Source organism: Xiphophorus maculatus, chromosome 9 (assembly GCF_002775205.1).
Source record: "Xiphophorus maculatus strain JP 163 A chromosome 9, X_maculatus-5.0-male, whole genome shotgun sequence".
NCBI classification, from domain to species: domain Eukaryota; kingdom Metazoa; phylum Chordata; class Actinopteri; order Cyprinodontiformes; family Poeciliidae; genus Xiphophorus; species Xiphophorus maculatus.
In genome coordinates this window covers 20,095,726-20,123,681 of record NC_036451.1, presented here as the reverse complement: position 1 = coordinate 20,123,681, position 27,956 = coordinate 20,095,726, and the positions used below count along the sequence as shown (strand labels likewise).

General features: G+C 40.0%; 1 protein-coding gene across 1 annotated transcript; it reads left to right on the top strand.

The window, feature by feature from the left end:
• The first annotated feature begins 94 nt into the window (after positions 1 to 94).
• Positions 95 to 24,551, top strand: LOC102221442 (transcriptional repressor p66-alpha-like). The gene is made up of 11 exons (XM_023340281.1): positions 95 to 304; positions 14,277 to 14,585; positions 18,779 to 18,902; positions 19,108 to 19,239; positions 20,877 to 20,948; positions 21,056 to 21,172; positions 21,288 to 21,467; positions 21,561 to 21,801; positions 21,892 to 22,280; positions 22,386 to 22,599; positions 23,401 to 24,551. The coding sequence occupies exons 2-11, from the start codon at positions 14,290 to 14,292 to the stop codon at positions 23,532 to 23,534; spliced, it is 1,899 nt and encodes a 632-aa protein (XP_023196049.1). The 5' UTR covers positions 95 to 304; positions 14,277 to 14,289; the 3' UTR covers positions 23,535 to 24,551.
• The last annotated feature ends 3,405 nt before the right edge of the window (positions 24,552 to 27,956 follow it).

The window sequence follows — 27,956 nt, the reverse complement described above, 5'->3', positions numbered from 1 at the left end:
TGTATCAAACTCCAAAGTCAAAGCATTCGCAAAAATGCATTTCTCCTACTACTCAGTCACTTCCGTGAAGTCGTTCCAGAACACATCTTTTTTCCTTCCATCGCAGCACTTATCATTTCCGAGGTGTGTATGAACGCAGCATGACGCCGCCTGTGGTGGCTCATTACATTATCTGGCAACCGGAGTGGCAGCGGACAGAAGAGAGGGGATCCCCGGGATTTTTTTACGCCAAAGCCAGCTAAATACTGACGCCAAACAAGTGAAAACCGCGGGGGAACTCGACCCGGCTCCTCCTATATACTCCGTAAGTTCGTGAAACTTTATTTCGTTGTCCTGTAATCTTATCCGAGATCATAATTTCCATTTAAAACGTGACGGTGACGGAAGTTTTTTTCTGTCGGTGTTAGCTCGGCTAACGCAAGTTAAGCTAGCTAGCATAGCTTGATCTCCGCTAACGTGCAAGGTAACAGTTTGTGTGTCGTTGGGCTCCACACACACACACACATTCACACACACACACACACACATACACACACACACACACCTACCGAGGACGGACTGCCAGGAGCAAAGCCTCAAAAGTGGAGCAAAATAAAACAAACTTTTCCTATCAAACTTGTTTTATCCTGCACCGGTATTAGTACATAATGAAAGTTAATTACTGAATTTGCTAATTTGAAGCCAACAATGATTTAGCCAAAAATGACATTTCTCTGTGTAATTAACGCTCAATTATTCGTGAACACATCCAGGGACTGTTTGTGCAGACCAGAGAATTAGCGTTAGCAGGCTAACTTAGCTTGCATGTTAGCTCGCCTTGTACTGCCCCGTTGCTCTCCGAAACGGGGTCGGTTTCATTGTCTCTACCGTGTATCGCTATTCGGAGGTGTAGAAACACCCAGTCTAAAATGTATGATATGTGTTATCACTTCTTAAAGGGGCACAAGCTCCTGGTTTACACCTGGTATCACAACTAACCGCCGAGGACCATTGTGGGCTGGATTTATGTAGCCTCTGGTTTTGTAGCCGGACAGATGGACAGGTTGTTGTTGGGAAGCCAAGTTAACGTTAGCATCCGATAGCTTGTTGTTGTTGATGGGTTAGTTCAGCACAGGCATCCGCTCTTCCGAGGTTTAAGTAGCGTCTCTTAAGTTTTCAAACAGTATTACTATTGTTGTCAGCAGGCATTTATAAGTCTGCGGTTTCTCCTAGTTGTAGATTTATTCTCCTGCGCTTCCAGAAACCATTGATCTCATAACTTTGTCAGATTAGCTCAAGCGTGAAGAGACTTTATGGAGGCGTAATGGTGGACGATTGTGCCTTGGCCGGTGTTGTCTCTGTGCGTCCACGACAGCTTAGTAGCAATCTCCCACGTTTGGTTAGGTGTTTTGGTGAGACATCTGAATTCCCACTTTTGTTTTACTAGAAAAGCAAGGTTTGTGTACCATGATACAAATTCGAGATCCAATGCCAAGTCGACATGGTCTTTTAGTTACTACACCGTTCAGTGCCTGTTGAGGTAAAAAAAAAATTCGGAAGTATTTTATCAGTAGAGACATGCCTCTTAATTTACGCCATTATTGTTATTCTATCATAGTGACTTTCTTAGTTGTGTTTTTGTAGGTTGCTTTAAGCAGTCATCTTATATCTACTTGGCTCCTGACCAAAGGTCCCTGCCTGTTCTTCAAGAGGTCAAGTCAGAATTGTATTTGCAATTCTGACTTTCAGTTATGTTTTTTGTTCTTTTTGTTTTTTGTGAGATGAACAGCAGTCTGCTTATCACTTTCTCTTCTGAGCAAGTGTCCTCTATTTAGATCAGGCAGACAGTTGGCACCCTTGGCTGGTGAAAGAGGACATGTGTCGCTTTGCATTTTATGATGCGCCTTGGAGTTGCCTGAGGAGGGGTGCCTCTTATAAAAAAAAGAGACATGGGGGGTGGGAGGGGTGTAACTCCCCTGAGAGTGATGTAACTAGACAGGCATGACTTCTGATGCTCTGTTATTCATCTTGATTAAAACTTCAACTTACAGATATGTTTTCTATTGTTGACTAATATATGTTATTTCCGCATTTATTTCCATGGTTATTCACTCTTTGTTGCAATTATCTGGTTTATACGGTGCCTGGAAAAATATTAGCACCCCTTGGACGTCTTTAATGTTACAATCGTAATATTCAATATATTTTATGTGACAGGGGAACAAAATGTACGGTGTGACAGTGAAGTGAAAGTAAACAGATGCTTTTATTTTATTTTTTTAATACTTTGCAAAAAATGAAAAGTGTGGCAGGAATTTGTATTTCCCCTTTTATGCTGATTCCCTTAAATATAAACCAATTGCCTTCGCTCAGTTGGGAAATAGTCAACCTGTGTTTAATCTTTGTATAAATACAAAATAAAAAGCTGAATGCTGATACACTTTGTGACAAACATGTGGAAGAAATTTACACTTTTTTTTTTTTTACCCCTCCAGGGGGTCTTTTTGTGGGCTCTAGTGTCCCTTATATGATAGTGGGCTGACAGGAAATGGGGAAGGAGAGGGGGGAAGAGATGCGGCAAATGTCGTCGGGTCCGGGAGTCGAACCCGCGACGGCCGCGTCAAGGGCTCCAAATGTGGGTCGTGCTAACCCCTACGCCACCACGGCACACCCATTTACACTTCTTTTAAGTGTACTTAAAAGAACACTGTATGAAGAACAAAATTTAATTACAAATCGCAATAAAAGCATTGGGGTGGCAGCATAATGCTGTGGGATGCTTTTCTTTAGCCAAACAAGGCAGCTGATGAAAGACAGCGACTCCAAACGTAGAATCAGAGCTACAAGTGAACAAGAATTGGGTGATTATTGCCCTTTGAAATCTAAAGATATAAAGGGCATTATAAATAAAATCTATTATTATTTTGACCCAACGATGTATCTGTTACTATGGTAGAAGGCCAAACTATTGTATGGACCTTTTTTCGAAGTGACTTTGAAAAAAATAGTAGTTTATTTCATAATAAACTACTATTATCACTTTGACATCCTTGCAGTAAAAACTTTAACTCATTGATAAGATGTGTCCCTCCATTTTGACAACTGAATCGTTATCTTTATTTAACATGAATAACTATTGCAATTGTCATGCATTTGCATAGTGTCTCTTTATGTTTGCTGTTAGATTCGGCAATTCCTGTCTTTCTAATTTCCACTTAAAAATTTTAAAACCAGGCAACAAAATATCTAAAGGGCCGGATAGTGACAAGGAACCATAAAGTGGGCAAGTCTGGTTTAGACCTGGGCACTTTACGGCCCTGTCAAAGTACAGACCTAAATCTGACTAAGGTTTTGTGGCAAGACTTGTAAATTGATGTTCCCAGTCAGTCTGAGTAAGCTTGAGGTTTTTTTTTATTGTAGCAAATTGGAATGGACAAAGAGTTCTGCATTTCCATGTGCAAAGCTGGTAAAAACATCTGCCAGAAGAACCTGGCAGCTGTAATTACCATGATGGGTGGATCTATGAATCATTGACTCAGGTGGATCGAATAGAGATGCTGGCTACACTTTTTAGTTGTAAAATATAGTGGAAACATTGTATAATTTTCCTTCCACTTCATGATTTTGTGCTATTTTGTTTTCATCTGTCACATTAAGAAAACACCTCGGTGTGCGATTGTACGTAGCAAAAGTGTGAAAACATTCAAGGGGTATGAATACTGGAAATGTTCTTATCTGAAATGTAATATATATTTTAATCCTACTGTTATGTAATCTTAATTATGGCATGTGTATCTTACTCCTTAGTCACTATAGCTGATATGAAAGCATATGTTCTTAAATGTGTGACTACTCTCCTCCCTTCTCTTCCTCCCTCATCATGGTATTTTATTATACTTCTTTATACTACATGTCACAGTTTAGTTTAGGCAGTTTCAGATTATGTTAAAATGTCACTGATTTTAAAAAAAAATCTAAGTTCTCTTTCTACAAGTGAAAAACAAACTACGATAGTGTTGTCTTGGTGTCATACCAAGCATGAACATGGCTATTTTTTTGTTCATTTCTTTACTAATAATGAGTCATCTATACTGTTTTCTAATAAGGGTGTTCACCTTTTATGATTCCGAGTATAAAAAATATTTCACACATCACAGTAAACTTACTTATATTAAACTTCTAGACTTTCCTGCCACTTTTTTACAGCACCAGTTCTTTACTTTACCACCTCTGACATCTTGTTCTATTATATCACCCAAGCATAACTTTGCTGATTTACAGTGTTTTCATGCTATCTGAGAAACTCCCTTTCTGACAGTTCCTCCAGATACCAGAGGACAGGAGTAGGCATATTGGACAGGAATAACCACCCAACAGCCTGGGGCGGTTCTTTAAGCAGAAGCCAGGAAGGTCTTTAAACCGTAACTGCCCTGACTATTACTTGTTTACCCTGTTGGATTTTGTCAAGCATGTGTGTTAACAATGTGACCAGCCTGTCCCTTTTAGCCATCAGACACCTCATGTTGTTTTGTTGTTTAAAGTGATGGCAGCTTCAGGTCATGTGTCTTTATGTACTTATTTAGTAAATTATTATCTTAGGTAATGCATTTCTCATACTAGCAGTGATAATTTACTTCACCGCCTTTACATTAGGTCTGTGTGCAGCTCAAATTTTTTAATTGTCAAAGATGTTAAATAACACTAAATCCAACTAATTAAAAATGACAATTTTTGTGTTCCTGGAAAGGATAACTGTTGTTTTTAGTGACACATAAGGTGTTTTTTTTGTTTTCTTTTATTTTAGTCCAACTGAAAGCTAGTAGTGAAAAACTGTCTCCTGTCCCACATTAAATATGCATCGCCTTGTCCTTTGTCAGTTGACCAAAGTGACTTTCAAGCCACTTGGTCAACATCATAGGAAAAGTTTTTTTTCTCCCTATGATTTCAAAGATCCTTGTGCAGGGAAGCAAGCAATTTATATTACACTTTTTTATATATTTTTGGAGTTGTGTATCATTTTTGGTGTAGCGGTTGCTTTGATTTTTGCATGTCAGCAGCTTCATTAAATGTGTTCTCTCAGCAATATGTTCATTTTTATATTAATGACAGAAGGGCGCTACAGAATCTCGAGGATATATTATCACAATATAAGTGTGTACAAAATTCATATCAAAAAGGAGATTTTGGAGTGGCTTAATTGCAGGCTGATATATTCCAATTGTTGTGAACTTGCTTTTTTACATGCTAATTTAGTATTTATCCATTAGAAACACAGTCTTAAACAGCAGATCAGCGGGTTTTGTCATCACAATTTTTACCACTAATGATCTCATCACCAGATTTTCTATCTTACAGCCCTAAAAAGAAGCCATGCTTTGGTTTAGTTTTGTGAGCATTCAGGTTTTTTTTTTTTTTTTTTTAGCAATAACTTCCACAACTGATATTTCCTGAATTGGCTAGTATTCTGTCTATTGGAAATTATTTCTAAATTTTGTTTGCATTTTAAGTCCTGCAGCTGATTTCAACCTCTTGACCCCCTTGATCCTTGCATCATTTCTGTCCAATGGGAGCAGTAACCATTGCTTTGTTTACAAATTGTAGGTCATTTATATTAAAAAAGCACTATGTGAAAGCAAACCAACAAAGAAAAGAAGTTTGCCTTTGGTCCGGCCCAGACAAGTGCACCAAAGGAATTTCCGACATCCATAGAATGCTAGATTTTAATACTGGTTTTCAATCTAATGTTTTTTTTTATTAAGCAGGAAATTCTATCCTTTTTATGTTTAGTCTTTATTGAGTAACACAAGTATAACAAACTAATATTATCTGTTTAATCCAGCTATATGCTCTGGTAGAGCCTGCAGGCAGCTGCTTCACAGATATGTGGCTTGTAGTTGGATAACTAACTTTGTAAAATGTTGCCTTAATAGCAGCATGGGTTGCACTTTTATTCTTTCCACACCATCAATGTCTGTTTTTTCCATGACTGTCAGATTTTCCAAACAGAAAGTTTCTTCTTTTAGATAAACAGTAACTATTAGACATTTTCTTTCAGCTAGATGACCAGAAGTGTGTAGTAGCAGACAGAGAAGGGGAAATATGCTGTTTTATGTTCTATAAAACCGATGAAAACGCTTGTTTCTCTGGTTCAGCATTTTCTTTGCCATCTTCTTATTAGGATTGTAAAAACTAGACATCATTTGACAGAAAAGTGTGAGATTTTGAACTGTAGCTTGTGAATACATTGGTACAGCTTCATACAGCAAACTTTAGATTGGAGGTTTGTTGGGGACTTCCACCTGGGTTGTGACTATAGGGATGCACAACATTAGAAAATCTCTCAACTGAGATAATAATGTTAAATATTGCAATCATATCAGTTGCAATATATGCCTATTGTCTTCTTTCCTCTCTTTCTCGTGTGTGCTTCCTACACTCGGTGACCTTTTAGGCTTTGGGACAATGTCTCTGTGTCTGCAGTGAGCGTGTGTCCTGCAGGCTAACTGATACATTAGCATCAAAAATGCAAGTTCACAACACTTGGAATGTATGAGCCTCAAGTTTTTGAACACCAAGCTGTTCTTTGCAATATGAATATTGCACACAGTGATATTGCGACATTGACGTATTTGTGATGTATTGTGCAACCCCAGTTATGACACTAAGGAAGTCTTAGAACTTGCTGGTCAGAATAGCTATCCCTTTTGGCCTTGGTATCCCCCAGAAGGAGCTGGGTCACTGGGGAGATGAATGTCTGACTTTCCCTCCTGGACCCGTCACCCCTTCAACTTGATCTCAGATAAGTGGAGGATGGCAGAAGTTGTGATGAAATGGTGTAATGTAATGCAAGCAAGCAAGTAGCAGATGAAGGAAGAAACCCTTGGTTGCTCTTTTACATTACACAACACTAGTATAGAGTGGGAGCCTGTTCTAGATGCCAGGTGTTTGATGCTGGAGGAGAGCTTATTAGGCAATCAAGAAAATCCAAAATAACTTGATGCAGCAACCAAAGCAAAACCTACATACACATATTTAGGGACATATTTAGAAGCTAAATTCTGTTTTGTCTCTAGCACCATTTTTGTTTCCTCTCTTGGTCTGCTTCCACTTATCAAAACTGTTTATTGTTTTGAAAATCCATAGCTGTCAGTATCATTGTAGTATATTCTCTTTATAAGTAAAAAATAATTATTAGTAGAAAGAGTTCATACCTAGTACAGGCTCAGTTTTTGTGTCTGGTCAGTTTTTCTCATGAATTTTCTCTGAATGGAGTGGCCTGAATCTCATCGTTGCATCTTTACTCTTCGGGAAATGTTCTTTTGTTTTCTAATCTTGACTGACCCCTTCTGATAGAAAGCCACTTAAAACTTATGACGCCTCGTCTAATCTCAGAAATATGCACCAATTGTCACTAACATTGGGTGTAATTCTTTGTTTGTTCGTGTTTTCCATCTTGAGATGTCTTTTTATACGGTTTTGTTTCACTCCCAGAGGTCCCCTTTTTTGCTCTGGTCACTTCCTGCTTAGATCCATTTCTAAGAAATGTAATCTGATAGCAGTCTGCGTGTGTCCTGGCCCTCCAGTTTCTATGAGGGTATGTGCTTCTGGTTTTACAGGATTACAGAGGGACCATTTGGAAGCAATTAGGCTGAAATTTGAGATTAGCCCTTCCTTAGATTTTTGACAATGTTTAGCTGTTCTTTTATATTTTGGATTGTAAATACTTGTGTCTGTAAATGTATCTAGGGATTGTACAATAATAGTGTAGAATGATACTGAGAGATGAGATGAGTAGTATTTTATGTGAGTTTTGTCACCTTATTACGGATTAATTGGTGGTCAACAGACACGCAACGTTACTGCAGTTCTACGTGTGTCTACTATAATCCAGATTAGACGTTGGGTCTTTATGCGAGGAGGTTACATGATGAGGTGTGAGTGTGTCTGTGTGATGCAAACAAGCGAGCTCTTGTGGTTAAATGCGGCCGTATGTCTACCAGCAGTTTTATACGATCATGTACAGAAGTCAGAGGTTTTTCATACTTCCTGGTCTTGTTGGTGTTTCGTTGTCGTCATGTTGCTGGGGGTAGAATCCAGGTGGAGACATGCGCACACACAGATACACTCTGTGCAGCTCCGGCTCTCATTTACGCACACAGACACACACACCCCAACACACACAAAGAGACAGTCTGGCAGATTCAGGGTTAAAGGCTTCCATTTTGTTAGGTAACACCCTAATGGTCTGATCTGTCAGTGGCGTTAAAATGGCAGGGGCTTAACCCTTGGCGTTCGGGACACAACCGGTAGGGGCACACACACCCCTGCACGCGCACACACACACACACTCTTGGAGACTTCTAGGCTGTCCAAGCCTAGAACAGAACAAGCGAGCAAGGAGTGTGTGTGTGTGTGTGTGTGTGTGTGTGTGTGTGTGTGTGTGAGATAGAGAGAGAGGGACAGAGAGAGAGAGAAAGACAGGGAGGGGTAAGATGGAGAGTGAGCTTGTCAGTGAGAAAGAGAAGACAAGGAAGAGTTTTTTTTTTTGTTTTTTTTTTTTTTTTCTTCACTTGGGTACAGTTAGATTATGGCTCAGCTAACCACATGCGCTCTGCGTTCTTCTCCCTCCCCCAACCATGGCACCTCCTCAGCTGGGTCCCTGCCCCCATTCTTACCCTGGTGATCAAACCAGCACAAGTAGTCTGATCTTTATTTTTGTCATTATTAAGAGTATATCTGTAAAAAAAAAATCCTGTTTTCTGATCACCTCATAAAGAGCATTGGACATTTAAAATGTTGAGCTGGCAGTACAGAAAAAAAACCCCATTAGTTGTGATGCCTTAGCCGTCGCCTTAAATTTAAAATCATCACACAGACGCATCGTCCAGTTGGATAGCTGGTCAGTATGAGGGATTAAATCAGTATAATAAAGGCCAGTGCTGCTTAGCACTGGCCAAAAATGAGTTAGTGTTCTGTTGTCTTTTATTGGGCTATAATAATTCATACTTGTGGCATCTCTATCGGACGGCATAATTGTTGTTTCTCCTTGTATTGAACCCTAAGGACGCAGCCGAGGAGCCTGTGTGTCTTTAAAATGGCTGTTAATGTGTTCACGGGCTGCGACCAGTCCCAGTGGGGGGGTCGTTAAGGGGCTGGAGATGAGCGGCGAGCGGTCTACCTGAGGGGTTGAGCCGTTGCCATTGATCCATTCTCTGCGAAGCTTCTGGACACAAAAGGAGAGCGACTGAGGGTAAAACATGGAGTGTCAGCTCAGGTCACAGATTTCCATTTATTTTTAGGCAAGCATTTTTTTTTTTTTTTATCCTGCTATACTGTACTCAAGAATGTTGGAGATTTCATTTGGGCTATGGGGTCCTTTCAGAGAACAATAAATGTCCTGTGTTGTTTAAGCTATATATGAATTTCTGCTCAGCTTTAATTGACAGATTTACATAGTTTATTTTTTTTTGCTTTGTCCCATCCTCCTTTTGGTTGCATTTTTTTATACTGCGGCTGTATCTAGGGCCCCATGATTTCTGCGATGCGGAAAATGGGGATTGAATCGCTGAACTTATTACACAAACTAGAATCCATAGCAAAACACAGCTGGTGGCGATTCAGGAAAAATATGAACAAAGGTCTTGATTATCATGGAAACGTGCACAAACTTTTACTACTTACAAGTTTTTTTTGCATGTAATAAGTATATTGATATTGAGTTGAAACTCTAGAGCATTTTTAAAAGGGAAATTTTCTTTCATGTTACAAAAAAGATATTAGTTTTTGCACATAATTTTTGAGTTCTTAAAAAAATGAGGGGGAAACACTGAACACCTTATAAAACTAATGTTCTGTTGGACCACAGCAGTTTTTCATTTGATATGAAATACCGAACCCTAGCTAAGGATGTGTTTTTTTTTTTTTTTTTTCCATTCACTCCATAATTATGTTCTTTTTGGGTTAATTAATTTGGTTAAAATGTAATTCAGAAAAACTGAAACAGAAAAAGTGGAATTTGACATAAAATAAAACAGAATTTTGAAAATAAGGCCCATGTATCCTCCTCGCCGTCCATGGTAGCATGATAAACACGTGTCCTCTTCCAGCCTTGTTTCCCACAGTTCCACTTGTGTTTTAAACATTTAGCATTGCTTGCACTTTATAGATATTTTCTGATAATCAACATGCATATGCCTTACTTTAGATGTACTGTATATTGCTCATAGAAATGTCCCATATTTATTAGATTGTTGTCTTTTACTAAATTTAAACGCTCCTAACTATTTTATGTAAGATGGGATGCCTGAAAAATTGCTTCAGGTAAGATTTGTTTTTCTTTGTTTTCATCTAAGAAAGAAAACGTCTGAATTATAAGTGGAGACGGTGGTTTAATACATAATGAACTGAGCTTACAAAGCTGTTTATGCTGTAGAATTCCCTTAAAATGTAATTGTTTGCAGACAGTTAAATGTGACCCTTAACCTGTGATTGCAACGTCCTTTGACCACTGATTAGTAGATTTTCTCTTTCAACATGCTGCTGGAACATTTACTGTGGATTCACAAGTACATAGGTCTCAATATATAGCTTGTTTCTTATTAGTTTCCCCCCCCCCATCTAATATATGTTCTTTAAGTTTATAGGCAGCTGAATAAATCTACTTACTCCTACAAACATTATGACCCTCAAGCATTTTGCAACTTTTATTGCCTTGTTGTTTTCCACCACCAGTTTCTTGGTGTTCTTCCTAAGTTTAGGACTTTTGGTGGGGTCAATCTTGTGAAAAACGATCAAGTTTCATTCAAAAAGAAAAAATTAGGAAACTTAACTATTTACACAGAGGGTGATAGGGGAATAAGGGGCAAACTGGCTAGCATCTCATGAAAATACTGACATCCCTTCATTGGTAATATGCTCAATCTCTAATGTAAGCAGACATTCACACACCAATTCCCTTCGGTTGCAAGTGTTTCAGACATAAACGGAAGACCATATGCCTGAAAAATCAGCCTCTCCTGGTTGCAGGTTTCAGCTTCCCCTCAACTCTTTTATAGACTTGACAGCCGACAAATCAAACCTCTTAGTGTGATTATAGGGTCAGTTGCTGTTTGTTTTATGGCGCATAGAAGAGTTTGAGGATGCCAAGACTATTGCTGCTTGGTTGCTTTAGAAGTTTGTAGTTGTAGTTCTTTGCCAGTTTGATGTTTGAGTTTGACTTTTTTATTTTTTCAACCAGAACAGAGCGAGCCTGACTAATGCTGTTAAAATTCCAATTGATGCATCTCCATATATTTTGTGGTTAAGCTTTGACATGCAGATATTTAGTCAATTCTGGTTTCTATTTAAGAACAATAACACTGGGAGATGTCAGAAAAACATTCAAAATATTTACCTTTTTCTTTTTTGTGTGCAAGAATTATTTATGTTGGATGTGAGTAGTACTGTAAAGATGTGTTTCGCTAATTTTATAAAAGAGAAATAATTATGTAGTTTAAATTGTATTTATCATCTTAGCAATTAGCATAATTAGTTTGATTGACATTATTAATTGTCTGAAGTATGTAACTTCTTCCCTTTCAACTCTTGGGGTTTTCCTGGAAGGCACCAACATTTCCAACTGCAGACAGAGATTCAAAGTTTAGAAGAATATAATGTAGCAACTTTTCCTCCTCCATTCAGTCCTCCTGGTACCGGCTCTGTCTCTCTCTGACTCCCCAAATAAACCACAGCCATTAAACATTTCAGTGATTGTGAAAGTGGCTAGTTCTGAGTCTTTTTCACTTGGTAAAGGTATCCACACAGAAGAGGATTTATGGATCCAGGACCTGGTGGCGCTTTTTGCAGTGATGAGAAAATGCTTTGAGTTTCCATCTGATGTATAAAATCACTCGGTTCTAGTAATAGGGTTTAGGTATTGTGCACCTAATGTCTGAATGACCCGCTGGTGTTTCATCTCTAGACAATTTATTTGAATAAGTAAACCAGCAATGGCACACAAAAGGCCTCATTGGTTTTCAAGTGTAATCATCTCACTTTGTAGCATACGCAAATGCTCCCCATCGGGACATCTAATACTTTAGGGCTTCGCAGTCTGTCCGTTCCTTCCGGGACAAAGGTAGCCACGTGTCTCAACTTGAAACTAGTGGCTACAGTTTTTCTGGTCACGTGGCAATTTGAATGTCTAACTTTGAGAGTAGATTCTCTGCTTCTTAAATCTGCCATAGTTCACCACAATGTTGTGCAAACTGACTGTGAAGCCATTACTTAATTGTATCTTGGTTTAAGTTTGATTTCTGCAGTGCCGTGTGCAACACACTCCCACACAAAAGCTGTCATCTCCGGTAGATAGATGCTCTTTGTATTCAGGCATGGTACAGCAGGGCACATCTGTCCTAGCTGTGTAACAGAGTTGGGTCCTTTCTAAGTACTGCAAACTTTCATGTCAGCAGGCCTGAATGTTGGCTGAGTTAAGTTGGTTTTGTTTTGAATGTTTTTGGCCATTAAACAGCAGTATGAATTACTGTCTCTTTAATATTTAATTAATAAATATTCAAAAGGCCCTATAACCTGTAGACTAGGTTTATCATTTCAGTAGACTGCCATGCTTTGCAGCCCAACACAAACATCCCAGACATTAGCTTGCTGTTTTAATTATCAACAAATTAATTGTTGACTTATTTTCAAATTTTCTTTTCCAACTCTCTGCTTCACATTAGACTCTATAGATAAATATTCCGAAATATAGATGAAATAATTTGGTACGAGGGCTCGGTTTCAAGTTGCAGCTGTGATTTGGAATTAGTTTTGTCCCGTATTCTCCTTGTAATTCTTGCGACTTTGTCTCTGGGTTGGTTCGGCCTTTGCGCTCCCTCCATCTCGGACCAGTTAGAACTGGTTTTTCAAGGAAGTGATTTCCCTCTCATAAATTGCTCATAATGTGTTCACTTATCAGTACGCAGAATGTTTCCAAATGACACACATTTTATGTGAAACATCATGAATTAATAAAGTGAGGATGTGAGTTCCTGCTTCATCTCTAATGCGTGACAATTTGTTCGCTTTATGTGAAAGTGTCACTAATAATATTCACTTTCTGCTTTGTATTCTGAAATCTTAGTGGTTCTCTTACTTTTGCTGTTGCTGTACTCTGTAAGAATTGGGTCAGCTTTTAATTTAAGCTGGTTTGTTTTCTGCCACTTTTCAGTTTTTAGATAGAGTTTTGGTCTGGGTCATTCCAGAAGCTCATTGTTTTGTGTGTTTGAGAACATTTTGTTGGAACACCTTTATGGTTTCAACTACTGATTTTATAGGGAGTTGAATAATTTGGATTCACTGGCAACAAAAGATACGCTTAGCATGATGCTTTTACCAAAATACTTAATAGTTAGTTTTTCTTTGAATAGAAAACTTCACCAAGAATCTTCTAAAGCTTTTATGCTTTTAAGGCAAAACACTAATATCAACCATCTGATCCAGACTGTCACGACCAGACTAAAGAATATGAGAATGTTCAATGTATGTAAACCTTTTCTGGTGTTGCACCTGTTTAGGACGGTAGTTGTTGGAAATTTTAAGTAAACTCTGTAGATCTAATAAATTTATTAGACTTGATTATTTTTTAAGAGAAATAAAGTAAAACTGCAAATATTGCATCCTTTGGGTTTTTTAATGAGCATTTCTTCCCACAATAGAATTTAGTAAATCAAGACGGCTTCTGTTATAATAATCACTTATTTATTAAGTGAAGAAAATCTTGATTAAATCAAATCCTGCGCAAGTTTCTTCCCCCCTCACCCCCAATCGTCCTTGATGTAAATGAATGTATTGTAAAGTGTTTGACTTTTGCAAACTGGCATTGAAGTACTAAGTGCTCCCAGTCAAGCCCTGTATGTGACGCTTTGTTTCAAACTGCAGATTAGCTGATTTGGTTTAGCATCTTCAATCACCTTTAGGACTCTTTGTTGTCTCGGTTTAAGACAGCCGGCCTGGCACTGCTGGCTTTATCTAATTGACTCACTTTCAGATACTCTTTCACTTCAATGAAATGTACACTGAGCCAGATTTTACCTCACTTGGCTTATAAGACTGCCTCTGTTGTGCTGAAGCATTTTGTTATATTGATGATGTTTGCCAAATGAGAAATGCTCGCCCTCAGTCTTGATTTCAAGTCAATTTCTTCACCTTTTCTTTTTTCTTTTTTTTTTTTTTTACCTAGCCTACCTCTTTTGTTTGCTTTTCTGTGTTTTCTGAATACATAAACAGAGTGCTGCAACTGTTTGTTCCTTCTGTATCTCCAGGGTGAGAGCAGCCATGTCAGAAGAGGCGGTGCGTCAAACGCGCAGCCAGAAGCGAGCTCTGGAGAGGGACCATGCAGCTCTTGGCAGTTCCCCGGGGGACATGGACGGCAAGCGGGTAAAGCTGGAGAGAGGTGATGCAGCTGGGGCCCCGCTGGCCCTGGTGGGACCTGCAGCTGAGGGCATGAAGCTGAAGAGTGAGCAGGCTGCTAAGGTAGCAGCCAGCATCCTGAAGACTGGGGAGGTGAAGGCTACCATCAAGTTGGAGGTGCAGACTGGAGACGAACCAGTGGATATGAGCACATCCAAAAGGTGAGGCAAGGAAAATAATCTGTTGGGTTTTGGTTTCTTTGTGGGTGTTGCACTGTCATGTAAACAGAACATACTGTATTTTACGTGATTGTATTACTGTTGGACATGAGCTGGCATTACATTTTTGGAGTACAACTTTGAGTACAAAGGTTCCAATGTTTTGACACAAAACTACAAAACAGAAATAAGCAACACGAGTCAATTTTAGGAGGAAAAGCAACAATTATGCCTGCTGTTGCAAAAAAAATAAAATAATCCAACATATTGATAATTACAGGTAATGGGCTCCATAAAAAAATTTTAATTTATTTTTATGGAATTTTTTAAACTTGGAAAAGGTAAAATACATTAATTTAGTATTACTTTTCAAGGTCAGAATATTATAGCTTTTAGGTGTTTATAAAAGTAGAACTGAGGTAGCTGAGAATAATTGCATAATTAGCAGGGTTATGGACACGGTGGAGGGTCTGTTTTTCTCACCTTGGGAACATCTTGGGATTCCCCTGGAGGAGCCGGGCCTTCCTGCTTAGTCTGCTGCCTATGCAGCCCAACTTTGGATAAGTGGAAGATAATGGATGGAGGGAGGGAAGGATGGATAGTGGGGATCTGCTCTGATAAATCCTGCGTTAGACTGCTAACAGACACTTTCCTCAAAGCTTGCTAGCTGGAATTATCAAATGTCCTTCCTCCACTTACTGCAGCACACTGCCAATCAGCTGGCTGAAAGGAGACTACAAAACTTTTCTCATACATACAACAACTTCATGGTGAGGAAAGGCGTGCCATCTAATGCATTGAACATTGACCAGTAGCAGTCTATTCCTAATCTCTGGGCCTTGATATTACATTGTAGGTCAATCATCTCCACAGTCGTTTACCAGCATTTGCAAGAAACATTAGAAACCTTCTTGCGTCATGTTTGTCGCCAACTCTGAGCTTCAAGGGCTACCTTTCTGATACAGTTGTAGATTGGTAGGCTGAAACAACGTTTTGAATTCTACGACATCTGAGGTGATTCTATGTATTTTTATGTTTCCCTGTTATAAGGGACAAGGCCCCATGTATGTTACTATAGGCCATGGATTGTATACAGGCACGCACAGCGGGGTGTTCTGCATAGAGCTACGTCTTTTGGAGTTTCAGGTTTCTCACTGAAATTGCAGTAGAGCGAGTGGTCTGACAGGAGTCATACAGGAAGTCGGTGTGTGGTTGCCAGCAGCCTGCCCCCATTCTGAAAACTTTTGAGGCTCCTAAAGGCCCAGGCTCCATTTTCTCCCACAGCAGCACCTGAACTCTGCCTCGCACTTCTCACAAAATGAAGGCTATGTGTCACAAACTGGTTCCAACTGGCCGTTGCCATGGTTTCCACGTTGGAAGGAGCAGTTGGAGGAAGGAGGGGCCAGGAGGAGTGGTGGGTGTGTCACATGACCACACAGAGAAATGCCTGATGTCATGTGATGTGTATTTGGTAGAGAGATAAATACATACACGTACACACACACACACACACACACACACACACACACACACACACACACACACAGTGATATGATAACAGTGTAAGTGGAACAGAGGGGTGATTGAATAGTGAGTGTGTTTGGCTGTGCTGCGTTACCGCATAATTACAGACGAGTGTCACCTTTGGCCCCAGCTTTTAGCCTCTTTTAATGTTTACGTGCTTCCTTTCTGCAAAGTGATTATTTGGATTGTTTATGGAAGCCTTTGTCATCGAAGCTCAGCTTTGTTAAAAGTATGAATGACAGAGTTCAATCCAGCTTCAAACTGTGTCAAACAATCGTACAGTAACTGAATTGAGACTTTCTATTTATATGCTAGACGTCTGCTTTACAGTGTTTTCTTGATATTTCAACCAATCTGCACCGAGCTGTTTCATTCCCTTAAAGAGATGAAATCGGCTCCGGGCTGGTTTGCGTTGCACTCTGAATTTGAAGATTCATCTACACCTCAGAACGACTGAATCAGCAAAATCCTACCATGGGAGGGGGGTCAGCGTACATCTACAATCTGGGGAAGCCGAGGCATGTAGAGACACTGGACCTTACATAACCAAGCTGCCATGTGGTGTTGTGACGCTTGTGTAAGCTGTTCTCAATAGATGGTAGCAACCTTCATCAGCTAGGCCGTGTCATGTCGGTAATGAGGCCATATTGGTCAACGCGCAGGGTTCGCCTTGAAGGTTTTGTGGTACATTAGGAAGCACTCAAATCCTCAGTAATGGTGCTTACTGTGTTCCTCTGACTGCTGTTTTTATTTTATGGACAGAATGTAAACGAAGCTGCTCATCTCGGGCTTTGTTTTTGTTCAAAGGTGTAATATGTCTTTGAAAAGCAGAACTTTATGCAGATCAGTTTTTCTTTTCACATTTAAGTTAAACACATAAGGAAAATACTCTATTACACACTCTGGACAGACCTTAGTGGCCTTAGATTGATGTCTCCTGAGGGGAGCCGTTGAGAGGGCAGCAGAGACACGACTCCGGGGTGAGCAAAAGGAAGAGGGGAAAAAAAAACCCAGAAGAACTGACTCAGTGAGTTGGAGTATAAAAGATGAACAAGTAAGGTTGGGGGAGGGGTGCGTGAAGTGGTGACTGAGTGAGAGTGAGTGTACACAATAGGTTGGCTCCTGGCCATGTATTACCCTCCCCCCCCACCGCTCGCTGTCACCCTCTCCAGCGTCTCAGGCCGACCTCTGCTCCGCTCCGCTTGTGACTCTGGCGTCGGCAGCTGGGAGGGAGGGGAGAGCCGAGGCCCAGGCTTTGCCGGCGCGGCTAGGCCACAGGCCTTGCCATAGAGGTAGAGCAGGAGCGGGGTGAGGCCCGGTGTGGGCGACAAAACGGGTCTTGCCTCAAGCCCTGGAACCTCTTGCTTGGCAGGGACTGAACTTCCACACAGTGGAGAATAATTGCACAGCATGATGCAGATGTCGGAGTCCGATGTCACAGACGCTAGCATACCCAAAGCTCTTTTGCATAACTCGGCCTACCTACAGTGGTCAGTCGTTGTTCTTGTTCTGTAACATTACTGTGACCCCCCTCCCCTCCCTTCTCTCTTTTTCACCCACCTCTCCGCTACTGCCACTTGTCTCCCCCTCCCTTCGATTGCGAACATAACATGCCGTAAGTCACCTTTGTTTTGCTTAGTCGCCAGGAAAAGCCATTATGCACTTAACAAAGGTCTCCAGCTTTCACTTCAGTTCCAGTTCTACACTTTAGTTCATTAGATTGCTGCTTTGAGTCCCTCTGCTCCCAGAAGGGAGAGCACAGCTGGTCTGTTGATGCTACCTTACGTTGGATATAATCGGTGGTTGTATTCTTCCTCTGCCGCCATTACCCCATTATTGATCTCTTGGTACATGTCTTCTTGTGTGTTCCTGCACACATTTGCACCGCAGCAAGGCTGGCAGAATAACAATTCAATAACGCCATCTACTGGATTCAAGACAAAGCTACAAGTTCATAATGGATAACTTTGTTCAAACGAGAGAAAATTAATCAAATGTCACTTGTTCATAGGTCTGTTACAATAACAAATTTTGCTGGAACTGGAAGATATTTTAAATATCCAAAGTAAAACACAACAACCAAAAACAATAAATAAAATGGAAATCAAAACCACACACAACAGAAACCATAAATAAAATGGATTATAAAGCCTCTACAAACAAAACTGCCCTTCACAAAATATTAATCATCAGAATGGAAATTGAGCATTTTTAACTTTATCATGCGATTAAATGACTTATTGCGTATTGCGACAGGCATTGTACATCTTTTGTTGCATAACTGCAACTAATTTATGTTTGGTAAGGTGATGATGCTCCATGGATTGGGTGTGAACTTGCAAAACAACTCTGAAACCAGTTTAAACGGTCTTTACACAAGTGTAAGTACAAAAAATCTTCCAATTAACCATCAAAGTCAGACTCCCAAACAACTTCAGTTGATTCTCTCGCTCCATCCAAGTATGTTCTTAAATAAAACAAAAAAACACTAGAATTCCTATGCATGATGCAAAGCGTTATTGGAAAGCACTATTTCAACGCAAGGCAACATTCAGGAAAACTAATTAAACTTAAACTCAGTTGCAATTGGTCTTTGGTTTATGAATGTGTAATAAAATGTAATAATTATTTGTTTAATAATAAGCATGTATTCTTATTGTTTCTTCCTTCAGTGACATTAAGAAAGAACAACAGCCGCCTTCTCCAGATGATGTGATTGTGTTATCAGACAACGAGCCGTCCAGTCCCGTCATGAACGGCCACTGCTTCACGAAGACGGACACAGATAAACTCATGGTAGGAGAACAGAACTTTAAAATGCAATAGTAGTTTTGCAGTATTTACTGTCTATAAAGGCATTTGCAGCCACTAAAAAGATAGTTAGGCAATCGTCTGGTATGCTATTTATTATCTTGAACTGATTTAAAAGCTGGCTTTCACTACACCCAGAAAATAACATGGTATGAACGTATGTCTTTTTTTTTTTTGGTCATATGTGCAGAAGAGCTCACCTGAGGAAAGGGAACGTATTATAAAACAGCTCAAGGAGGAACTGAGGCTCCAAGAAGCCAAACTGGTTCTCCTCAAGAAACTACGACAAAGCCAGATCCAGAAGGAAAGCACTGTACAGAAGGTAAGCAGCAAAGGGAGCAAAGTTTGCAACATTAAGAGGCTTTCACTGTGTTGTGCCATTCTGAATAAGGGTTTTAGCTCTCCACAGAACACATAGTTCTTGTTCTAATCCTTTATTGACTCTTAATGGAATGAAAAATAGAGATTTCCTGATCAGGATTTTTTTAATCCCCAGTACAGGTCCAAATTATTTGAGACAGGACATTTTGTGATTTGACTTTGCAGCAACAGTCAAATCACATTAGTATTGTGATTGTGTTCAGTTGATGAAACTCATTTTTGTTTGGCCATTTCGACACTTTGGTGGTTTGGCAGCAAAGGATAATTTTGTTCTAATAGAAGTCTCTGAAAAACATATTTTTGTTTCTCTAGATGTATCTGAGTCAGCACAATTGTAGTCTTTGGTAAAATTCAGTTTTACTTCCTTTGAATTTTTTTATGCAAAGCACTTCCCTGAAGTTGTTCATGCTAGCATGTTTCCTCTTTGTTATATATTTATTTTTCATGTGCAGTCAAAATTTACAGAAACAGTTTTCATCTGATTCTCAGATGTACTGCTTTATTTGTAACGTCATACAAGCAAAGCACTACATCTGGACTCAACCCCTCTTTCTCTGTGGACGTTATGAAGGGTGAAAAATAAAAGGTTTGTTAAAATGGAAATAAGCAATTTTCCCAAAGAGCCTCATAATGATCTGTAATCAACCCAGTCTCCCTACTATTGGCCTAACACTGTATATATTTTATAATAAAAGATACATTTCTGTTTGTTTTGCAAATTAATTTATAATTTCTAAGAAGAGTTTAAAACTTTTTCTGCAAGCAGAATGCTGTAGTGTTATAGTTCAAGCTCATTTACTCACTTAAGGCTATGTCCTGTTTGAAAACTCTACTTTCTGTGTGAATCTTTCTTGGTTATTGTCATTATTCTTCAGCGTTGAGGCATATCTCTATTATCAGTGCAGATGCTTCCTATAAACGTACCAGGCAGGCAGGTATTTCCCGGGACTGTATTTCCCGCACAGACTGTTTATAGGAAGCATCTGCACTTCCTATAAACACTTCCTATATTTACTGTGCGGGAAATAAGCTTATTGTGCAGGGTGTGCTTATTTTCAAAATCAGGAAATTTAAGATTTTATTTACAAAATAAAATGCTTCCCTCACCCCCAACCCAACAACAGTGTAATTGATTTGCTTGCGGATTTCACATTTCTGTGTTTGATGAGCTAGTGGGCCACAAAATGGCTGTCTTGATTAGATTAATTAAATATTGTCTTTATTTTTAATTCAAATTAGCTGCACAAATTACGGTCGCATGTCTTTGTGGACTGTGGCAGACAAGATCACGCACAACACCATGATAACAGGTATCAGGAGTTGAGTCTCTTCAGAAATACGGATCATTTAAATAAAAGCCCAGATTAGGATTCCTAATCTATACTCAGGATCTCAGGATATTTTTGATGTGAATATTAGACATAAGTCTTATAGCAATTTAAATTAGTCAATTTGAACCCACTTTTTAAGTCATGACATTTTTTATATTATAAAGCTGCTACCTTATAGAAACCAAGTTATGGTGTTTATTTTGCCAGGGTTGGTTAACTTCTTAAACCACACTTTGTCTGTGTTCAGGCGAGTGGCTCAGTGGCAACTCCTCCTCCTCTAGTGCGAGGCAGCATGACATCCAGTAAAGGACCCCTTCAGGTATCGCCTCACCTCGAGTACTCATTCTAAAACTTGTGTATTTTTTCCTTTTACCTGAGAGGTTTCATCTCTATTATTTATAAATATCATCATTATTGTGTTTGCAGGTGACAGGTCGCAGCTCAGGCACGGTGATCCCCCCACCCTTAGTGCGGGGTGGACAGCACATCCCGTCCAAACACAACTCTCAGATCGTGATGCCACCCTTGGTCAGAGGAGCCCAGGTTGTTGTCCACCTCTTTAAACTTTATGCTGTGAATGTCTTTAATGTGTTTATTTTTCTTGTTTATATTGTTGAGGACTGTTCTCTATAATTGCTATATCTGTGCACCCCCCCAGCCTATTGCGGTGACCCCTCAGCAGATCGCTAGCCTGCGGCAGCACCAGCAGCACAGCGGTTCAGGTCCGCCCCCACTGTTACTGGCGCCCAGGGCTTCTGTCCCCAACGTCCAGATCCAGGGCCAGAGGATCATTCAGCAGGGACTCATTCGAGTGGCTAACGTGGCCAACAACGTCATGGTCAGCATCCCTCGGGTTAAAACCGCACCTGTGGTGATTTCTAAACCTCCTCTCCGTTTGTGTGAAATTTAGATTTTGTCTTTGTGTTTTTAGGGCTCTTCTGGTCTTAAAGGCTCGTCTCCCAGCTCCAGTGTCAATGATTCTCCGGCTAGCAGGCAGGCGGCCGCTAAGCTAGCTCTAAGGAAGCAGTTGGAGAAGACTCTGCTGGAGATTCCTCCTCCCAAACCTCCTGCTCCCGAGTTCAACTTCCTGCCATCTGCGGCTAATAATGAGTTCATCTACTTGTTGGGGTTAGAGGAGGTGGTTCAAAAGCTACTCGAGATGCACGGCCGGGGTGGGTAATTGTCTCTGTGGTTACGATGGCAACAACAGATTGTAAAGATGTTAAATAATCAATATTGTCTCAATATTATTCCATATCTAGGTAATCTGGGTCCTGCTGCTTCCATGGCCAGCTCCAATTCCAAAGACCCATACACCTGCGCCCAGTGCAAGACGGACTTCACCTCCCGCTGGAGGAAGGAGAAGGCCGGCACCATCCTCTGCGACCAATGCATGTCGTCCAATCAGAAGAAGGCCCTAAAGGCCGAGCACACAAACCGTCTGAAGGCAGCCTTTGTGAAGGCGCTCCAGCAGGAGCAGGAGATCGAACAGCGTATCCTCCAGCAGACGGCCTCTTCATCCTCCTCCAAAACCACCTCGTCCTCCTCTCCCTCGCTGTCCAAGAGCGAGGTGCTGATATCCCCGCAGTACAAGCAGATCAGGTCTGACTTGCAGCACCGATCAATGTCTGCACACCACTCCATTAAGCAGGTCGGCCCTCCATTTACTTATGTAGCAGTCTCTTATTTGCTCCTGCATTATGTTTGTTGATGTCCACCTTGCTCAGGATTTCACCCGCGTTGTGTCTCTGTACAGAGTCATTTGGCGCACAGCATCCAGTCTCGTGGCGTGGCGCACTCCTTTACCTCCTCCCAGCTGCAGAACGCGGTGACGGCGGCTGCGCTGGGCAGCAGAGCAGGGAAACACGCTGCCGCTCTCTCACTGCAGCAGGGAGCAAAGGTCAGCGCCAGCAGCAGCGGTAACCAGGGCAACATGGGAGCCTGGAGGAAGCAGGGCAGTGGGAATGCAGGTACACAAATGTGACAAAGTTATGCAGAAAATGCACGCCACATTTTCTTACTTTGTAAGAACACTACTTTGTACACTGTGTAGTATGATACATTTTATTACAATGTTTCTAGAAACTTCAATGTATTGAGATTTTGTGCAATATGCAATAGTTAATGACTGTGAAAAGGAAGGGAAATGATTTATGGTTTTCAAAATGTGGATATCAAAAAGAGTTTGGCAAGCCTATTTAGGTGTCTATACCAGATTTGCACATCTGAAGTCCTTTTGAGTTTTTTTTTTCTTTCCTATTCTTAGTTTCGAAACGACTCCAGCTCAGCTACGTTAGACTGCATCTGGAAACATTATGTTCAAGTCTCACCAATTATTTTTTTATAGGAAGTGTAGGTTTTGACTAGGTCTTTAACATAAAATCCCAATAAAAAAAGATTAAAGTTGTGGTTGCATGCATGTGCAAGGCACAGAGTTCTAATGCTCCTTCTGCTCATAGACTTTAAAAGAATGAATAAACATTTTTTTTCTCTTAGACTCTATAATCTTTGATTCATAGCCATATTCAATGAATAAGAATATGCATTCCAATGAGACCTTTATGCCAGATTAAAGGAAGATTAAAAAAACCTTTTCACAGTCCACATTTCTGTCTTTACAGTGTGTTTTTATTGGTAACAGAAAAGAAAGGCTGTTTTAACCAATCTATATAATGTTTCTCTTAGCGAATTAATTAAAAGAACAAATTTTAATAATGTACTCATTTATCACACATGACTATGCGTTTACGTTTTTTTGTGTGTCCTTCCAGGGGTGACGATGGCCTACGTCAATCCCAGCTTGTCTGCTCATAAGACCTCCTCTGCAGTGGAACGTCAGCGGGAATATCTGCTGGACATGATTCCTTCCCGCTCCATCTCCCAAGCAGCAAACACATGGAAATAATGCAATCTCTCCCCTCCTCCTGATGCCACAGCGTTTAGCCCTCCTAATATCAATAACAGCCATGCTCATTATCATTCTATTGTTTTCTATAGACTCTGGCTCGGACGGCCAGGATAAGAACTCTTTTTCTCGTTGATCAGAGGTCTATTTAAACCTTTTCTCGACGCCTTCTTATGCTACCTTGTTCCTTTTCCGAATCACTTCCTTAATGGAGTTGTTCTCCAGCAGCTTCAGGGATGCAAGGAACATGTCATAAACATCTTCGGGGTACCTTTTGCAAGACTTGGGGACTCGGTGGGCGGCACTTCGGCTCTTCCAACTGTTTACTGAAGAAAGTGGCAAAAAAAATAAAAATAAAAAATAAAAACAACGCTGAGCGTTCCTCCTTATGGACCACGCAGGGATTAGCAATGATCATCATTATACACACGATTTGTCCTGCATCCTGCCCCTCTGCCACCCCCTACCCCCTCCAGCCTGAGCCACTCAGGCCCGCGCGCTGGCCTGACCGAACTCTCCTACGGACCTCATGACGGGGATCGTTGAGCTTCGAGGACCATTCGTAAAATATTAACTGCTTTAGCTTTGCAACAATGAATAAGACAAACATAAAAAAAACCTAGACTGACAAGGAAAGAAAAAAAAAAAAAGGATCTATCTGCACACAGACTGCCTCTTCTCACCAACCTTCGGCGTGTAAATTAGAGAAGTTGTCTGTTGGACTATTTTGTATGGCTGAATGTTAGGATTTTGTCTTCTCTTCTGTAAGTCCTATGCTGTGTTTGGAATATCGTGCTCCCTGACACTTTGGAAGTGGCCTCTTGTTGAGGTCTGAATATAAAAAAAAAAGGCTAATGTTACTGTTGAGGTGGTTTTACATCTGCTGGTTTCCATTATTGTGGCCTAGTTTTAAATACTTTTTTTTGTCTTTTTGGTAAGATGATGAGGAAGAATAAAGATTAAGGGTTTCATTGACTCATGTTAAAAAAAAAAAAAAAAAAGCTTAAAAAAAGAAAACGGAGCATATTTGGAGGACTATTCTTATTGAATATTGTAAAATAAACCTTCCAAAGAACTAGTGGAGCCCAAATGGAATCCCTTCTGCTAGAAGGTTTCTAGTTTATTTGAACCCTCTCTGGATATGAACATGAATTCATGCTAAACTGAGTGGGTGTAAGGAATGTCAAGATTTTGACATTTTAATTTTGCTTTTTAGTCATAGGTTGTGGTGCATAACTTTTTTTTTTTTTGTTCCTTCTACAGACAAAACTGTCTGAATTTATTTATAGGGTTAGTAAAGACTTGCATATACCCTACGTTTTGAATGGATATTGGTTTAAAATGTGTTTTTTTCTCCCTCTGTGTCAAGCGGCTCTCACAGAACCTTCGACCGGTTTGAGCGAAGCTGGACAGCTTTCAGAATGTAGTCATGCAAAAACAAAAACTAAACCCTTCTGCAACAGATGACGAACTTCTTAGTCTTTAAGGTGTGTATGATTTCTGTAAAGTCGATTCTTGCATTTTACATGCGCTACAGTGTGTTTTAATCAGATTGCAGCAGCACAGGCAGACGTAAAATGTCATGATATAAAACAATAACAGGATGTTATGGTCACAAGAGAAAATGAGCTGCTTTTCTTTTATCAGCCAGCAGGGCGGCCCAGCTTATGTACCACTTATGAGATGGTGTTCTCTTTGTCTTACTGGAAAATTTACAGTAATAAAAAAAAGGAGAGAGAGGCAGAAATGCACGATCGGGCTGTAACGGGTTGACACACATTTTTTATGTTTTTTTCCAGTCTCACCTGCTGATTCAGATTTTATGTTTGTTTTTCTAATTCAAAAGGACTATAATGCATGAGATAAATGTGTGTTGCGGGTCTGTGATGGAGGCAGTAGTTTTGAGTCGAAATAAACTCTCAGATCTTCTAAGAGTATCCGTCTATGCATCAAAGCATGTCCTTAACCTATGACTTTTAGAAAACTCCACATGCTGTTGATTTAATGAAAATGGGAGCAATCACAATTTTCATGCATTTAATGACTGAGGGGAATAATAACTCACTAGAAATGACTTTATGTCCAGCATCTATTTCAGGCAGAGCACATATAGTCATGTTGGTAAAACCCCCCAACAATTTCTCAGTAATTAAAAATTAAAAAAAACGGAAGCTCTGTTCTGATCTGTTCAGTTGATTGCTGCATCTCCCAAAAGAGTCAGTTAGATTCAATTTAGTCAAATTGAATTAAAAGTTACTGCCTGACCCGATTGTTGTGTTCAGTCTCACATTTTCTAACTCTTTGTTGCACTCAAAGATTATGTCCTTATAAGCTCCACGTCTTGAAGCCTAATGTCCTCACTTCAGATAACATGTTTTTTGTTTTATGTAATCCAACGGTTGGACAATTACTTTATATGTCAGCGCCTCAAGTTGAAAAGTATCCCTTGATTTTTGGGCTTTCATAAAAAAAACAACAACTAAATGTATGTTGACATGTGCAGATGCCTGGTGGTAATGCAAACATTCAGAAATTAAGGTAGATTGCTTGTGAAGTTCATATTTTCTACATTGGCATAGAAGGGGAAATATTCCAGGTTGTGTGTACATTCCTGATGAGCAAAACAAAAAATAGCAACCCATATATTGTGGGAACAAGAACTAGCAACCTGGAATGAGCCCATGCCTCTTTCGTTGCCCTCCTGGTGCAACCCTGTGCTGTCCTGACGACTGCCTGCTGCTGCTGCTGCTGTTTGGCAACATTATCACCATTCCGTTGTTTGTCTGTGTGTTTGGGGTCAGCTGCTGACTGCAGTGAAGCGCAAATGGACAACAATGTATAAGTTTTTTTTTGTTTTTTTGTTGGCTGTTTTGGATTTTTTTTTTCCTGCTCTGTCAAATAATAAAACTAATTTTAACCCCTGTTTCTTGACTTGTTTGTTTACTGGCAGGGTTGCATGAAATTTGAACTCTTGCTTTGCTGGAGGAAAAGATACAAAGTGTTGACAAAGGCTGAAGGAAAGTGTTTTAACTTGACCCAAGGTATAAGCTGGTTAATACATAAGGGGTAAGTTGAGCCATATACCCAAAAACACGCACACACCCTCTGTCCTTGCACCAACTAGACTCCACCCACCCACCTTGACCTTTTTTTAGTAAGAGCCACTTTTCCCCAGCACATTCAATTTTTTTTATACACAATTCATCAAGACTCAACTTACTCCACCTCGCATAAACATCAGATATTGCCTAGTATTTTTTGTCTGATTTCTAGTGCAAATATCTTAGCACACTTAAAATAAGAGAACTAACTTATAAGTAACTTTTCAGCAAGAAATAGGAGCTTGTTTAAAGCAAATTTGCTTCCTTACTATTGAAAAATGACTAGTTCCATTGGCAGATTATTTCACTCAGGGAAATGTTAATTGTTGTAAGTATAGTATTTGTACTAGAAACAAGACCAAAATTACTTGGTAAGATTTTGTGTTGTTGCAGAGCAGTCTCCCTCAGAGGTAATTACACAAAAGGCCAGTTATACAAGTTTCTTTTTAAAATGTTTGAGTTAGACGACCTGATTTGCATTTGCTTGTTGTGGACAATAGATGGTAGCAGAGTCTTTCAGTAAGAAAATCTTTTTTTTTTTCTGAAGGGATGCCATGAAGACGTTTCAGTGAGAGCCACTGTAATGAGGAATGGACAAAACTACACTGATAGATAATGAAAATAGATTGTCATTATAGTCGCTCATATATGACACATTTGGAAATGAGATTTTAAGAACCCACAGGCACAGAACACACAGCTTCCTTCCAGCTGTCTTTTATTTTATTATTTTTTTATATGACCTTTTAATTACAATAATGCTGTTTGGCAATGATCCCAATGTCCGGTTGCTAGTCCATTAGCATTTTGTCAATTTGGTCTGGAACATTCCCACTTTGACCTATAGGACTCTAATTTGTAGTTATTTTATTTCCTGTCCAGTAGTTTTAAAAGCTAACATTGAAGAAGCAAAAATACTATATATATATGTATATATATATACACACGCACACCCACACCCCTACACGTATGTGGGGGTGTGTGTGTGCGTGTGTGTGTGGATCAAAAAGGTGCAGGGGTCAATGTGTCAAATACTGCCCTGGAGTCTTTCTGCATAAAGTATGAATGTTCTCGCTTCCTCCTACAGTCTAAAAACATAACTGATAGGTAATTTCCCCTTAAGTCTAGCCATTTGCAGGGTTGTGTGTCTTTGTGTGATGGACTGGTGACCTGACCAGGCTGTACTCCGCCTCTCACCCAATGACCGCTGGAGATGGATAAGTGTGTGTACTTAGAATCCCATTTGCTGATTTGTCATATATTAGTGACCATAGTGCAGTATTGCTCATGTCATCTTTTGTTATAAGAAACAAATGCCCTT